The sequence below is a fragment of the Puma concolor genome, chromosome B2 (genome assembly GCF_028749965.1).
Source record: "Puma concolor isolate L17-30 chromosome B2, mPumCon1.1.hap2, whole genome shotgun sequence".
In the NCBI taxonomy this organism is placed as follows: domain Eukaryota; kingdom Metazoa; phylum Chordata; class Mammalia; order Carnivora; family Felidae; genus Puma; species Puma concolor.
This window is the reverse complement of record NC_141671.1, coordinates 81,946,172-81,962,486: the sequence shown is the minus strand read 5'-3', so window position 1 is coordinate 81,962,486 and position 16,315 is coordinate 81,946,172. Positions and strand designations below refer to the sequence as shown.

The 16,315-nt window shown below is 38.4% G+C and overlaps 1 protein-coding gene across 2 annotated transcripts in view; it reads left to right on the top strand.

Annotated features, from left to right (window-relative positions):
* Positions 1-16,315, top strand: part of MDN1 (midasin AAA ATPase 1) — a 172,963-nt gene that overhangs the window by 69,088 nt on the left and 87,560 nt on the right. For both annotated transcript variants that reach the window (XM_086707409.1, XM_086707408.1), the window contains exons 27-37: positions 54-195; positions 1,625-1,759; positions 1,841-1,979; positions 2,844-2,982; positions 3,246-3,376; positions 5,356-5,500; positions 7,759-7,888; positions 11,219-11,437; positions 12,157-12,354; positions 13,728-13,936; positions 14,623-14,745. In XM_086707409.1, the coding sequence (XP_086563535.1) occupies positions 54-195; positions 1,625-1,759; positions 1,841-1,979; positions 2,844-2,982; positions 3,246-3,376; positions 5,356-5,500; positions 7,759-7,888; positions 11,219-11,437; positions 12,157-12,354; positions 13,728-13,936; positions 14,623-14,745 (1,710 nt within the window). The remainder of the gene's footprint in view (positions 1-53; positions 196-1,624; positions 1,760-1,840; positions 1,980-2,843; positions 2,983-3,245; positions 3,377-5,355; positions 5,501-7,758; positions 7,889-11,218; positions 11,438-12,156; positions 12,355-13,727; positions 13,937-14,622; positions 14,746-16,315) is intronic.

The following is a 16,315-nucleotide window of genomic DNA, read 5'->3' as shown; positions in this document are numbered from 1 at the left end:
TTGTACAGTGTGCTTGCCATCACCCTTTTTCATTTGTTTTGATATTGTAATAGTCCTATCGCAGAAGTTCTTCAGTGTTTGCTGGAAAACAGGGCTTCATCACCCTTCGTGATCTGTTTCGATGGGCTGAAAGATACAGATTGGCTGAACAGACTGAGAAAGAGTATGACTGGCTACAGCATTTAGCCAATGATGGTATGTTTTCAATCGGATGTTCTCAAACCATTTAGTTGTTAGATATTTAACTTTCTTATTAAAATAAGTTTTTCCCAAATTGTGATCTATATACATATTTTACTAGGTATTCCAGATTTAGTCTTTCTCCCTCAAGTGCAAAGTGCTTTTGAAAATGGTTCTTTTCTGTAGGCATCTGTGTTAATATGTTTGGATTTTTACAGTTTTCTCTTTGGTTTAGGTGCCTCCATGTAGGAGTCAGATAGGGGCACAGTGCCCATAAGACTTTAGGCAAATGGCTGGTGGTGTCTCTGTTGACCATTTATCTACAACTCGGTAACCATGGATAGTGGTGCTTCTGTCTTATACAGAAAGCTGACAGGTTTGGTCAGGTAATATCAGAGTTTTGAGAGGAAGCAGTTATGTCATGAGACTCCTGATTGGTCATTTTGGTTTAATCCATGGGAAGAATTTATATGTTTCTCTATATCCTAGGAAAGAAAGCATTTCAGAATCTTCTGATTTGAAAGGTACTAATGAGTCATTAATAGAATCCTTAATAAGGAGAGTACAACTAACCCTTGAGAGTTTTTTTTTTTTTCTTTACTGGTAAAGAGTAGATAGATGGAGGAACACGTTTTTTAGAAAACTTTAAAAGGAAAACTTTTTAGTTAAGGTATAGCGTACAGTAAAATGAATGCAGTGCTCTATTTTTTCATGTACAAGGAAGATCTATTTTTTTTACATATGTATGTGTCCACGTGAATCATCATCTAGACCAAGGTTTAGAATATTTTTCAGTGCCTCAAAAGATTCCTTCATGGCTCTTGCCAGTCTTAACCTCCCTTGGAGGTAACCACTGCTTTGACATCTATCACCACTGCTTTGATTTTGCCTGTGCTGGAGCTTCAACTCGTGTCATGCAGTATGTACTCCTTAGGCTTGGCTTTTCACTCAGTCTAATGTGAGGTTCAGTCACGCTGCTCTGTGTATCAGGACTTCATTTTTTTTTCTTATTGTAACCCGTTGTACAGGGATACCGTAATATATTTATTCATTCTCTTGTTGATGGACGTTTGGGTTATTTCCCCTTTTTAGCTGTTATGAATTAAACTGCCCTGAACTTTCCTCTATATATCTTTTGGTGCACACATGTTTATTTGTGTTTGGGTCTATCTGGAAGTCCTGTTGCTGGGACACAAGGCATCCAAATTTGGTTATTTGCAGTAGGTTTTCCCAATTGTCCAGAATAGTTCTTTAGATACCCTCTCCACCTGCAGGCTTATAAGAGTTCCTGTTCTGTATTCTGAACATCCCTTGGTATTATAACTTGACACTTGATGACTTCTTTTCTTTTCTTTTCTTTTCTTTTCTTTTCTTTTCTTTTCTTTTCTTTTCTTTTCTTTTCTTTTCTTTTCTTTTCTTTCTTTTCTTTTCTTTTCTTTTTTAGGATTTATGCTTCTCGCAGGCCGAGTCAGGAAGCAGGAGGAAATTGATGTGATTCAAGAAGTTATTGAAAAACATTTCAAGAAAAAATTGTGTCCTCAATCCCTTTTCTCCAAAGAAAATGTCTTAAAATTACTGAGTGAGTAGGTCAAAATATCTAGAGAAAATGAATTGAGTTGTACTCTTACTAGAAGCTAAATATTTATTCTGCCTTTTATAGGTAAATTGTCCACTCGGGTATCCATGTTGGAATCTGAGTTCAGCCACATTGTGTGGACTGAGGGCATGCGGAGACTGGCGATGCTGGTAGGAAGGGCGCTGGAATTTGGTGAACCAGTGCTACTGGTTGGGGACACTGGGTAAGTTCCTCTGCTTCTGTGACTGGAACTCATTATGATGGATCAGTTCAGTTCCATGGGAGTACTTGAGTTATCTCTGAAGGGTTATCAGAAATACAATCTTTGTTTTTTCTTTTCCTTTTCTCCCTTCCTCTTTTTTTTTAAAGGGCACGTAAGAGGTCTATTGTTTACTTTTCCTTCAGACTTTTGTGATGGAAAAAAAGGTTTCTTGCATTATTATCATTAGAGCAGTTTTTTTTCTTTGTAATTCTTCTGAATCGTGACATTCATTCTATAGACATATACAGAACAGCAGGTGAGATACTGTCACTTGAAAGTCTGTAAGGATTGGATTTCTCTCCCATCCATTGGTTGTTGTTATTAGAAGTAGGAAAGAATGAGGGGCGCCTGGGTGGCGCAGTCGGTTAAGCGTCCGACTTCAGCCAGGTCACGATCTCACGGTGCGTGAGTTCGAGCCCCGCGTCAGGCTCTGGGCTGATGGCTCGGAGCCTGGAGCCTGTTTCCGATTCTGTGTCTCCCTCTCTCTCTGCCCCTCCCCCGTTCATGCTCTGTCTCTCTCTGTCCCAAAAATAAATAAAAACGTTGAAGAAAAAAAAAAAAAATTAAAAAAAAAAAAAAAAAAAAAAGAAGTAGGAAAGAATGAAATTCATGCAGTATTTGCTTTTTTAGATAAGGAACGTTGTAGGGTGCGGGTGTTTGGGGGAAGGGTACCCCTAGCCCAGGGTGCAGAGGTCCTGGGTTGGCCTGCAGTGTCTGCTCTAGTGAGGCCTTCACCAGGGCTCCCCTCTTTTGCTCACTGGGGTGTTTGTGGGTGTGTGTTTGGAATTTATGGTCCTTACTAATCTGGTGTGTATTTCTTAACAGGTGTGGGAAAACTACTGTCTGTCAGATGTTTGCAGGCTTGGCAAATCAGAAACTATACTCTGTTAACTGCCACTTACACATGGAGACATCGGATTTCCTGGGAGGGCTGCGACCAGTGAGACAGAAGCCAAAGGACAAGGTTTGTCCAGTAATAAATGATGTGTTTATTCATTTGAAGAACTGCAGTTGGTTCTGTGCATGAATCAGCTGTGGAATTTGTTTATGGTGAGATTTTTGATTTGAGGTTTGATATGTATCTTTAGATTTTCACTTGTCTACAGGAGGCCTTCATGAGCATCCTGTTGTACAGGCTTTCTTCCTTATGTTTAGACCCTTAATTTCTGCAGAATCTTGTGGAGCCATCTGCTCTTTAATTTCACACCCCTCTTTTCCAAATTGTAGGAAGAAATTGATACATCAAGACTTTTTGAGTGGCATGATGGTCCTCTAGTTCTGGCCATGAAGGAGGATGGCTTTTTTCTCTTGGATGAAATCTCACTGGCTGACGACTCTGTTCTGGAAAGACTCAATAGGTATATGTGTAAGAGATTTACCCTGTGTTTGATGTTTGTGATGGTCTGGTTATTTATTTATTTTTTTTAACTAATTTAAAAATTAAAAAATTCCCATCTAGTTAACACAGTGTTATATTAGTTTCAGGTAGGTGTATAATGTAGTGATTCAGTAATCTATATGTTACACAGTGCTCATCGTGATATGTATACTCTTAATCTCCTTCAACTATTTCACCCATCCCCCCAACTACCTCTCCTCTGGTAACCATCAGTTTTTTTCTCTATAGTTAAGAGTCTGTTTCTTGGTTTGTCTCTTTTTTTCTTTGTTTCTTTTCTTAAATTCTACTTAGGAGTGAAATCATTATATTTGTCCTTCTTTGACTTACTTAATTTAGCATTGTACCCTCTGGTTCTATCCATATTGTTGCAAATGGCAGGATTACATTCCTTTTTATGGCTGAATAATATTCCATTGTATATGTATATATACCATGTTTTCTCTAATCATTCATGTATTGGTGGACTTTTGGACTGCTTGTCAATTTGGCTGTTGTAAATGATGCTAAAGTAAATATAGAGGTGCATATATCTTTTTGAATTAGTGTTTTCATTTTCTTTGGGTAAATATCCAGTAGTGGAATTACTAGATCATATGGTACTTCTATTTTTAAGTTTTTGAGTTACCTCCATACTGTTTTACTGGTCTGGTTTTTATAGATATTAATTCTTGTGCACAGTAATATTCTCCATAGGTGCATAGTAAATATTTGAAAATAATAATGAGTTACCGTTTTTGTGTTTTGTTTTGACTTTACCACTCAGGGTCCTTTAAGGGGCCTAGTTTTTCTGTTTTGCTGTCAGTAATCAGAAAGATGGCACTGTGGTGTGTTGAGGCTAAAACAAATGAGCCCAAGTTACAACCTTTTTTTTTTTAATTTTTTTTTTTTTTTTTTTTTTTTTTTGGTGTTTATTTTTCAGAGAGACAGACAGAGTACGAGCAGGGGAGGGGCAGAGAGAGAGAGAGGGAGACACAGAATCTGAAGTGGGCTCCAGGTTCCAAGCTGTCAGCACAGAGCCCAACATGGGGCTGGAGCTCATGAACCATGAGATCATGACCTGAGCTGAAGTCAGATGCTTGACCGACTGAGCCACTCAGGTGCCCCTACAACTTTTTTAAGGCAAATTTTATGTGACCATTATCTAAATTCTTTGAAAGAACTAGAATCAGAATTCTAAATGTTATGGCTGCAAGGCCTCAAAATCTCAGACCAGTGTGAATTTTGATGTATATCTATTTTTCTTTTTTGAAGTTTAATTTGCACACCATAAAATGTATCCATGTTAAATGTATAATTCAATAGTAAATTTACTGAGTTTTGAGACCCCACAACCCAGTTTTATATTTCTACCATCACAGAAGGATGCATCTATTTGGCCCCTTTACAGTATACTTCTGATGCCATCTCCTGCTCCAGGCAACTTTCTGCAAAATTTACTTTCTGCAAAAAAGAGAAAAGATTTGTCTTTTCAGCACATTCATATAAATTGATTCTTCTCTCACTTTGCATCGTTTTGAGGTTCATCCATGTTGTAACCTATGTTAGTAGTTTGTTCCTTTTTATTCCTAAGAGTATTCCAGTGTATAGTTATACCATATTTTTATCTACTCAGCACTTGATGGTATTTGTGTTGTTTCTACTTTTATGAATAATGCCACCATGAATATTTGCATGGAGTTTTTTTTAATGCATTTTTGTGCATTTTTAAAACAAATGGATAAAAGGAATTTTTTTCCTTTCGATCAGAAGTATTGTTCCATTACACAGGAATTGGGATAATGAGTCATGTAAAAATTTGTGGTAGGAAATTATTAAAGTGAAAGCTCAGCAGAAGAGATAACTTTTTTCCTTTTTAAAAGAATGTTGAAGACCACAAAATAGCCTTTTCTATTTCCACATGAGCCTTTTCTAATCTTAATTCTCCGATTTTTCTTTTAGTGTCCTTGAAGTGGAAAAGTCCTTGGTATTAGCTGAAAAAGGCAGTGTAGAAGACAAGGATAATGAGGTAGAGCTGTTGACTGCTGGGAAGAAATTCCGTATCTTAGCAACCATGAACCCTGGGGGCGACTTTGGAAAAAAAGAGGTAAAATTGTGTTCCTAAAGCATAATTTTTTTCCAGTTTTTGACCTCAGTTCACTGGTAGCTGTAAATATAACATGTAAAAATGCATTTGGAATTTTATATTGGGTAATAATTTAAAACCTAGAAAGATAGTTTAGAATTATTACAAAAATGAAGTCTGACAAAAACATTTCCTTATTTTTACATCTCATGGTGTGTATGTGTCTGAAATTTCATTGTGTCAGTCGCTTTGCCCAACTCAACTCTTTACATATGTTACCATAACAAATTCTCACAAGAACTTTGACTGAAAGTTATTTTCCTACTTTCATGGATGAGAAAAGATGAAACTGAAATTTAATCTATTTTTTTAAAGTTTATTTTGAGAGAGAGAGCTCACACATGCACAAGAGAGGGTACCAGCAGGAGAGAGGCAGAGAGAGAGAATCCCAAGAAGGCTCCACTCAACACAGAGCCCAACACGGGGCTTAATCTCATGACAGTGAGATCCTGACTTACCTGATATCTAGAGTCAGACGCTCAACTGACTGAGCCGCCCACTGCTCCGAAACTGAAATTTAATCTTTTTAATTTAATCTTAAACTCTGCTTCTGGAGTCTCCTTTCTTAAACAGGAGTATGGCTTTGAGTGATTTTAGAGTGACAAAAATGTTGCAGCCAGGAACCTCTTCTGGTTTTGCAAGTGGAGCCTATCTGTTCTCTCTAAGGATTTGTGGGTTATGCTTAGACTATTGGTAAAGGAAAGGGTGGAAAGCAGTTCCTTCTGTTCATGGGGGGTAGTGTTAGGATTCAGCCAGGATCCAATACCCTGAACACCATAGCTTTCAGGTTCATGAAGCCTCTCAGTAGAGAAGTCTTCCTCTGTGTCGATCCTGGTCTGTTAGAGTTAGGAAAATGGTAATGTGGTGATAGGTCAGGGATGATGAGAACGGAGGTTGATTGTGAATGAAAGTAATTAAAAATCTTGGTAATTTGGTGGATACCCCTGAAATGTGAACATGATGTTTTGGGCTTGATTTTCCTCTGTAGTGTAACAAGAAAGATTATTGCTGTGCCTCTTGAAATGTTCTTAAGAGACGTAATAAAGTATATCACAGCTTCAAACATAATGTGAAAACTGGTTCCTGGGTTGGCTGGGTGGCTCAGTCGGCTAAGCGTCTGTCTTTGGCTCAGGTCATGATCTCACAGTTCGTGAGTTCGAGCTCTTTGTTGGGCTCTGTGCTGACAGCTCAGAGCCTGGAACCCGCTTTGGATTCTGTCTCCCTCCCCCTGCCAATTGCACTCTGTCTCTTTCTCAAAATTAAATAAACATTAAAAAAAAACAAAACAAAATGGTTCCTTGGCAAATGGAAATCCCGTAGAAAGATCTGATTTTGACATTGTGTGTGTTAGCTTAGGTTAAGATAGTTTAAGTTTTTCTTAGAAAAAGATTGCCAACTTTTACCTAAGGGAAAGCTCTTTATTGTTTTGGCACACCTAGCAAGCAGAGTGAGGTAGAATGCTGAAGACCAGAAGCACTGCTTGTTTAGGATGGCAACAGGGAACACTCACACATTCACTGGGTCTTGGTTGAGCTGCTCCTGGGTATAGGCATTGCTCCTGGTCCTGTTGCAGTAGGCCAGATAGATGGATGGAGCTTATCAAGTTATAGGCAAGCAATGATAAACTAATAGTTATGTGCATATGTGGCATTGTAAATGCTTATTAATAGGGGAAGGGTAAGAGGAATCCATAAGACTGGAAGACTGGAAGAACTAACAATTCTTTGTTATGCAAGAGGTAAAATATGTACCTCCTTACTAATTTGGCTGTTCCTCTTTGAGCCACTTAGAAGATGTTTTCTCTGACTTCAGACAGCTCTCCCCTTATCGCACAATAGCATTTGTTTTCTCTAAAACATTGGTTTTGTAACTGAAGGTAAAGGAATGGCCTTTGCTTAGGGGAAAGTATTCAGGTTTGGGAATCACCCACTGGGGCTAGGATTCAACTTACACCATTTACTCTATAAAACCTTGAAGTTCTGTATGTCTATAAAGAAAGTGATGGGAATATGGTGTTGGGGGGTGTGGTGGAGATTAATGAGATGACATATGGAAGGAGCCAGGACAAAGTAGACCTTTAATAAATTGTACCTACTAGTAGAGATAATAAGAGGAGCATTTGGTATTTGTTAGACTCACAGCTAACATTTCTTCAAAGGATTTGTTCTCTAACTTTCCTCATAAGTATCCATTCATATTGAAATTTTTGTTTCTTGTAGTTGTCTCCTGCCTTAAGAAACAGGTTTACAGAAATATGGTGCCCACAAAGCACAGGTCGTGAAGATTTAATTCAGATTATCAGCCATAACCTTCGTCCAGGATTGTCTCTGGGCAAAATAGATCATAAAGGTGAGTTTTTTCAGTTGGTACAGGTTGTAATGGTGGTTATGAGGTGGAGGGGATTGTATGTTGGGAATGAGAGGTGTTGTATAGGACATTAGCAGTGTATATATGTTGGCATGTTAAAAGGAGAAGAGGAGATAGAGAAATGGGAACAAATAGATGTAAGAAAATAGGCTATTTGGGGGCACCTGGCTGGGCTCAGTTGGTTGGGCGAGCAACTTCGGCTCGGGTCATGATCTTGCAGTTTGTGAGTTCGAGCCCCGTGTTGGGCTGTGTGCTGACAGCTCAGAGCCTGGAGCCTGCTTCGGCTTCTGTGTCTCCCTCTCTCTCTGCCCCTCCCCTTCTCACACTCTGTCTTTCTCTGTCTCAAAAATAAATAAACGTTTAAAAAAAAAAAAAAAGGATTTAACAAACTGCAGTATAGGGGCGCCTGGGTGACTCAGTGATTAAGCATCCAACTCTTGATTTTGGCTTAGGTCATGATCTCACTGTTTGTGAGGTCGAGCCCTGCATCAGGCTCCATGCTGACAGTACAGAGCCTACTTGGGATTCTTTCTCCCTTTTTCTCTGCCCCTCCCCTTCTCCATGCGCTCTCTCATTCTCTCTCTCAAAAATAAATAAACTTTTTTAAAAAGGGCAAAAAACTGTGCAGGATAAAATGGGAAACTAGAGGGATGCCTGGGTGGCTCAGTCTGTTAAGCGTTCACCTTCGGCTCAGGTCATGATCTCATGGTTTGTGGGTTTGAGCCCTGCGTTGAGCTCTGTGATGACAGCTCAGAGCCTGGAGCCTGTTTCAGATTCTCTGTCTCCCTGTCTCTCTGTTCCTCACTTGCTCATGCTCTGTCTTGTCTCTCAAAAATAATGTTAAAAAAATTTATAAAATGGGAAACTAAGTAAAGATTTTATTTCCAGGTTTTCTTTTTTTTTTTTTTTTAACGTTTATTTATTTTTGACACAGAGACAGAGCATGAACAGGGGAGGGGTAGAGAGAGAGGGAGACACAGAATCTGAAACGGGCTCCAGGCTCTGAGCTGTCAGCACAGAGCCCGTGTGGGGCTCGAACTCTCGGACCATGAGATCGTGACCTGAGCCAAAGTCGGACGCCCAACCGACTGAGCCACCCAGGCGCCCCTCCAGGTTTTCTTCATAAAGATACATAAGGGGCGCCTGGGTGGCGCAGTCGGTTAAGCGTCCGACTTCAGCCAGGTCACGATCTTGTGGTCCGTGAGTTCGAGCCCCGCGTCGGGCTCTGGGCTGATGGCTCAGAGTCTGGAGCCCGTTTCCGATTCTGTGTCTCCCTCTCTCTCTGCCCCTCCCCCGTTCATACTCTCTCTCTGTCCCAAAATAAATAAAAAAAAAACGTTGAAAAAAAAAAAAAGATACATAAGATTTAATGGATCTAATATTTCAACTAATTATGAATTCTGAATTGAATTCTGATCCTGCTGAGAATACTCAAGATATACTTACTGCATTATCTAAATAAGAATATAAGTACCCCTGAGTTCTACTTACTCTCTGTAGGACTTTTGTTCACAAGTTATAGTAGTAATTTTATCTATACATCCACAGTATGAATTAAGCAGAAAAGATTCCATTAAGTCAATGTTTTGTTTTGTTTTTTTAATGACCTCTGAAGGGCATGTGGGCCTTTCTTAGTCTCACACTCTTACCACAGTACATCTAAAGATACTGTGTTTTCGTTAAAATGACATTTTTTAGAATTATTTCCTTGAGTTGTATTTCTAAAAGTGGAAATAAGGAAATTCATAGTTCTCATTGGTTATGGCCAGGTTGCTCTCCAGAAGGATGGTCCCATTCATAATTCTACCAGCAGCTTAGTAAATGTGCATGCTTGGGATAGTTTAACATGGAGTTTTCTTTTTTTTTCTAAATATAATGAAATCCATTGTTTTATCCTTGTTACTTTAATGAATAAGCTAAAGTTTCATTTTCTTTATTAGTGATGAGCATTTTCTATGATACATTTTTTTAAAATGCCAATCATTTTATTTTAATTTTATTTTTATTTTATTTTATTTTTTAAAGTAATCTCTATACCCAATGTGGGGCTCAAACTCATGATCCCGCACGAGCATGCGAGATCAAAAGTTGCATGCTCAACTGAGCCAACCTAGTCATTTTACACATTAGCATTTATTATTATATATTTTTAACATGGGTTTCTATATTTGGTTACCTTTTAATATTTGTTATAAAAAATCCCTATATGAACCCATCTACCTTAGCTGATGAAATTCTGTTCAATAGTGATGGTTTAATTCCCCTCTAACAATGGATCAGATTGTCAATTACGTCTTGTAAACATTTGTGTTTTTTTTCTGTAGCTAGTTTTTTTCTAAGTAATTCGCAGTGTAGCCTTGAAGCCTATTGCTGAATGGTCTACTTTATATTATAGCAGTGATGATTCCTCCTCATCATATTTTCTTTTTTTAAAATACATTTTTGGTATTCCTACTTACTAGATAAATGTTTACTGTTGGCTTCAGAAGTTCCATAAAGTGCCTTACTAAATTTAATTGGCTTGGCTTTGCTCTGCCTTTTTTTTTTTTTTTTTTTTTTTTTTTTTGGACAGAGCCCTCATGAGAGGGAGAGAGAGAATCTTAAGCAGGCTTCATGCCCAGCGCAGAGCCTGACAGGGGCTTGAACTCAGGAAACTGTGAGATCATGAGCTAAAATGAAGAGTAGGACACTTAATCAACTGAGCCACCCGGACACCACAAATTGTCTTTGCTTTAAATCTACATTACTTAAGAAGCATTTTATTTCCAAATATTTTACAATATGAAATTGTGATAATTAGAATACTTTAACTTAAATCATGGAACAAAATTTATGAATCCTCTAATTTGCTGAATTCTGAGGGATGCATCAATTTAATAAAAGAAAAAGCCTGAACTAAATGCCACTGAAAATGTGGCATCCCCATTCCAGTGGATCAGTTTAAAATACAATAAAATTTATGTATTTTCTAAAATCATTGTGTCTTAACTTAAAAATTGTATCTGAACAGGAACCAAATGAATACTTTCTTTGAGTAGTTTTCAGGGCTCCATCTTAGGCTGTAATTCTCAAGGTGATTTTTCTTTTTTGGTAGGTATGGTATGCTATTCATGAACCCCTTGGGAATGTAGTAAAGCTATGGACCCCCTCTCCTTAGAAAAAGCAGTAATGTACATTCACAAAAATTTGCATATAATCTCATGAAGCACAGACCTCTTTTAGGTCATTTCTGGGCCCTCCATTACAAACCCCTATTTTGTAGTGTTTTATTACAACCAGTTCCAAATTGCTTTTTACTTCCTTGTGTCTTAGGGGCTGACATAGCTGAGGTGATGCTGGATTTCATTGAATGGCTGACCCACCAGGAATTTGGCCGAAGGTGTGTGGTCAGTATCAGAGATATCCTGTCCTGGGTTAACTTCATGAACACAATGGGGGAGGAAGCTGCTTTGAAACGGCCAGAGACCATCTCCACTGTGACATCTTTTGTCCATGCTGCATGCCTGGTGTACATAGATGGAATAGGTTCAGGTATGTTGTCTGTTAGCTGGTGTGGGGACAAGGAGGTTAGGGTAGTGGGGAGAAAGAAATGGAATAAGCCCAAACCTCTGACCTCTGACCCAGATACTTTGTAAAATCACTTAACTCTAGCATTTCCAAGACCCAGAATAGATTTTCTTTTCTTTTTACTCTTTTTGAGAGGTGGTTGATGTAAAAGATAGGCTGAAGCTTCACATTGATTATAGTCCAGGGTAACTGGTAAATGTGAAGTGATAAGTGATTATGAAGAAAAAGAAGATTGTTGGAAATGTCCTTGCTCCTAAAGGACTGAGGACTGGGTAATTCTTAACATGAATAGTCATTTATATTGAATGGGCCTGAATCCTTTAGTTTTTTTTAAGTGTACTACAATTTCTTAAATTTCACTAAGTTCTGTTTTTTCAACAGTGAAGATTAGAGATATAAACCAAAATGATCACTAGTACCACATTAATTACTCCTTCCTCCAGACTGACTTATCATGGAGTACATGGTGCTTTACTGAATAAGCTGCTGCTAATCTGTAAATTATTGGGATGGGAGGGGCAGACCTTTTGCCTTTGGACTATTTACACTAGCAATCATATTTTGGGTATGCTTCAGCTAAGGTTTAATTTCCCCTGGAAACTGCCCAAGAGCTCCTGATGTGTACATATTTGGGAAGCTTGGTGTCAAACTGTTGTTTGATGGTCTGATCCTCTCTATTTTAGGGGTAACTTCCTCAGGGTTTGGTACAGCTCTCTTGGCTCGCAAAGAATGTCTGAAATTCCTAATCAAGAAACTTTCCAAAATAGTGAGACTTACAGAGTGTCAGAAAAATGAATTGAAGATTTATGACAGACTCAAGGCCAAAGAATTTACTGGAATAGATAACCTTTGGGGAATTCATCCATTTTTTATACCAAGGGGTAAGAATGATTTTAAATAAATGAAGGTTCTCTTCTTATAGATCATGGGTACTTCACTTTTGTTGTGACTTTAGTGTATCCTACTTCTGATTATTTTCAAACTAGTTATCTGAATTAGAATCTGACTTGGCATAACCAATCATAATTGCATGAATGATTAAAAATACATAACTGGCACATAAAAATAGGGGAAAGTATAGTTTTTAATCTATGAATAAAATGTCTTATAAAATGCATTTATTTTTTATTTGGTGCTTAAAACAAGAGCTTTCCTATAGTGATAATTCAGCCCAGGGTGTATCATCATGAGGATGACCCTCATCCCTGCTTACAAAAACAGTTTTGTGAACTGTTGAGGACTTGGGTCACTCATCTTCCTCTCCCTGGCACCTGACATGAGCAATCCCAGGCATTCAGAAAATGTCTGTTGATGGAGTGAATGGATGAATGAATGAATAAGATTGTTGCTTGTCTAGCAGGGTCATCTGTTTCTTGTCCCTTCCTCCCTCCCTACATTAATAATTGTTGAGTGTCTGAAATGCATAGAGTGGCAGTTACTGGGGGTTCATTGGTGAACAAAATCAGCCCAGGTACCTGACCGAATGGAGTATAGCCCTTTTCTCTCTCCCTCTTCAGTACTACTCTTCATCCCTGGTGGTGCATCAATGATTTAAGTTCCCTAAGTCATTGTCATAGTATTTAATTCTCATGTAGGAGCTATATGTTTAGTGGCAGGGGACTGAAGTGGTCCTTGCTTCTGCTTCCATAGCTGGGGTGTAATAGATGTTTTCCTAGCCCTCCAGATTGGTATATGAAAAGTTTATTCCAGGAGACATAGTAGTACAGATGTTAAGCCCTATAAAACTGTTATTAGCCTGCATTATAGTTACATTATGGGTTAAAGATGCATCCTGAATTGTCTTGGTGACCTAAAAACATTGGATGAAATTGCCTATATGGAACCATGTGGCCAATACACCTAGCATACACTTGATTTTTAGGAAGATACCAATTTATAAAGGTAAATTGTACAAGTACTTGAAGTAATTCCAGGTGTAGGTTGTGAAAGGAAAAGTGTGCTTGCAGTAAGACCTATGTATGTATGCATAGACCTAAGTATATGCATAGGTGTAAGAGCTGGAGAGATCTGAGTAGTAGGCACAGTTGAAGAACGTGTGCTACTGGCTATTGCTTTAAAGCAGTTAATGAATCTAAAAGTGGTGAAGTGTTGAAATAGGGTTGAGCATTTTCATCACAGATGGTACTTCACTGACTGAAAGTCTGCTTGGTAGGTTCTTAAAATCTTGGCTTGACATGTATATATGATTTGCTGATATTCATCTTCTATGTGGCTTTTCTTTTCTCTACTTAAGGACCTGTCCTTCACAGGAATAATATTGCTGACTATGCACTCAGTGCAGGCACCACTGCTATGAATGCCCAGAGGCTCTTAAGAGCTACAAAATTGAATAAACCCATTCTCCTGGAGGGCTCTCCTGGTGTTGGCAAGACAAGTTTGGTGACAGCATTAGCAAAGGCTTCAGGCAACATCCTTGTTCGAATCAACTTGTCAGAACAGACGGTAAGCTTAGTCATTCTATAGCTGATGAGGATGAGTGTAGGGAGTAATGTTTGTATCTGTTTATAGAGTTTCTTATTCAGAAATAGTTAGGACATTTTCAGTACCTCAGATATTTCATGGTGGTAAAGACCACACCAACATGACCTTCAAATTAAGTCTGCTTTTAGGTTCGTTAATAGCTGATATCTGTAATCTTGTTCCCCTCTAGATGCTTTATTCTAGTTGTCTTTTGAGAGATAGTTACCCAATTCAGTGTATATTATAACCTTGTTTTTTGTCATTTCTAAAAGGGAAAAATTAGTAGAAATAAAATGGCCTTTAAACAGTCTTAGGAAATAATGGGACAAGAGGTGACAAATGAGACTCCCTGGACGTTGTTATTGGTCTTTGTTTTGTTTTTTGTCTTTAAAGCTCACTAATTAATTTCCAAGTATAGCCACAGTTGAGAACTGCTGATATAGAGCTCCAACTCCAGTCCATTGATACTTGCAGTATTGTGACAAAAAGGTTTTTGAGGGCATGTCTGAGCTCCTGGTACAGAGTGCTAGGTTGATTAGTTCTGTTGTGGTGGGTATAAAAAGGAAAAGTAGCATAAGGCTCAAGAATTTATCAGGTTAGACTTAAGGTCTTGGGATCTAGTAAATTTTTTAATGTAATGTTTTCCTCCTTTCTACCCCCTCTTAAAGGACATCACAGACCTGTTTGGAGCAGATCTACCTGTTGAAGGTGGCAAGGGAGGAGAGTTTGCCTGGCGGGATGGCCCTTTGCTGGCGGCTCTGAAGGCAGGCCATTGGGTTGTGTTGGATGAGGTGAGAGGTTTGTTGTTCCAAGTATAGGGTCACAATGGGAAGAGCAGTTGTACTTTTCTTGTTTCTAGGGCATATCTCAGTGGGTTGTCATGCTTTTTTGCTAGTAAAGACAAATTCTCTAATGAAGAAAAATCCTTCATGGTCTCTTTTAAGAATGAGAAAAGTCACTTATCGCAAAGCACATATAGAAGCCCCTGTGTATACAAGCTACAAACCCCGGCTTTTGTAAGCCAGCTACTAGAGAAAAACTATCTCTTGTCTTTTTTTTTTTTTTTTTTGGTAATGTTTATTTTTGAGACAGTGAGCAAGAGTGAGTGAGGAAGGGGCAGAGAGAGACAGAAGGAGACAGAATTAGAAGTAGGCTCAGAGCTGTCAGTACAGAGCCTGACTCGGGGCTCAAACTTATGAACCGTGAGATCTTGACCTGAGCCAAAGTTGGACCCTTAACTGACTGAGCCACCCAGGCACCCATGTCTCTTAAGTTGTCTTAAGAGACATACAAAAAATGCTGAGAAAACGGTCAGTGGTACATGTGTATGTTAGATAAATGGATGAGTAGAAGAATGGAGCCCCTCATGATACCTGTGATAAATGCTGGATCTTAGTGACTGACAGGCACTGGAGATAGAGAAAAGTGATGCACAAAAATAAAAAATTTAAGACTGTGGGCCAGTGTGTCTGGTCACAAGATTCCTTTGGAATCTGAAGCTGGAGGGCAGACTGTGGTATTTCTTTTCAGCTGAGCTGCTGCTTACTTACCATGGAGGAGATATTAAGGAGAAGGAGCTGTCATGTGGACCACCCATCCACCTCAGTTTTTAGAAGATGTCTGATAGTATTAAATTCTTTAGCCAGAAAAGAAAAAATGCCTAGTTTTAAAGCTTAAGGCTTGAGACCATTTTCCTACTGGGTGGAAATGCATCTAGGTACCCAAGGCATTCTTGACTGCAGTCCCATTTAAGAGCAGCTTTTAGAACTTGACCTGTTTGGGAATATTCAGTGGAATTTGTGCTTTTGAGTGCTTCTATAAACATGATACTTTAAATTCTGGTATAATATAGTCTGGGTTTTTCTGGTCCATTTGCATTTTATTGATTTCACATTTTCCCAGTTGAATTTGTCCATGTTACCTAAAAACTATCACACTTCACATCCCTGAGCTCTGAAGTCAGCATCTGAAGACCTCCATTCAGCTATTTTCATTTTTGGCACAGAAACTCCTTGTATTTGTTCTTGTTCACAAAACTCTTAGTGGAAGTTAGTTATGTCTATCCATTAATGTGGTTTATATCATGACTTTGAAGCCCATTTGGAGATTTCAGTCAGTATTTGTTCTGGGAAAGATACTTTTTTAAATATGTAGAGAGCTGTCTTCATCTTTAAAGATCTCAGAGTGCAAAAGTGAGATCTGTGTGTTGGCATGTTTTTTTTTTTGAAAGCTATGATTTACGGGATGGGTCCATATAGGTGAATACAGTGGATACAGTGTAATTTTAGAGAAGATTTTAACTGCTTTTTTAAAAATTCAGTCTGAGTATTCAATTTACTTAAGTTACTGTCAGTTTATATC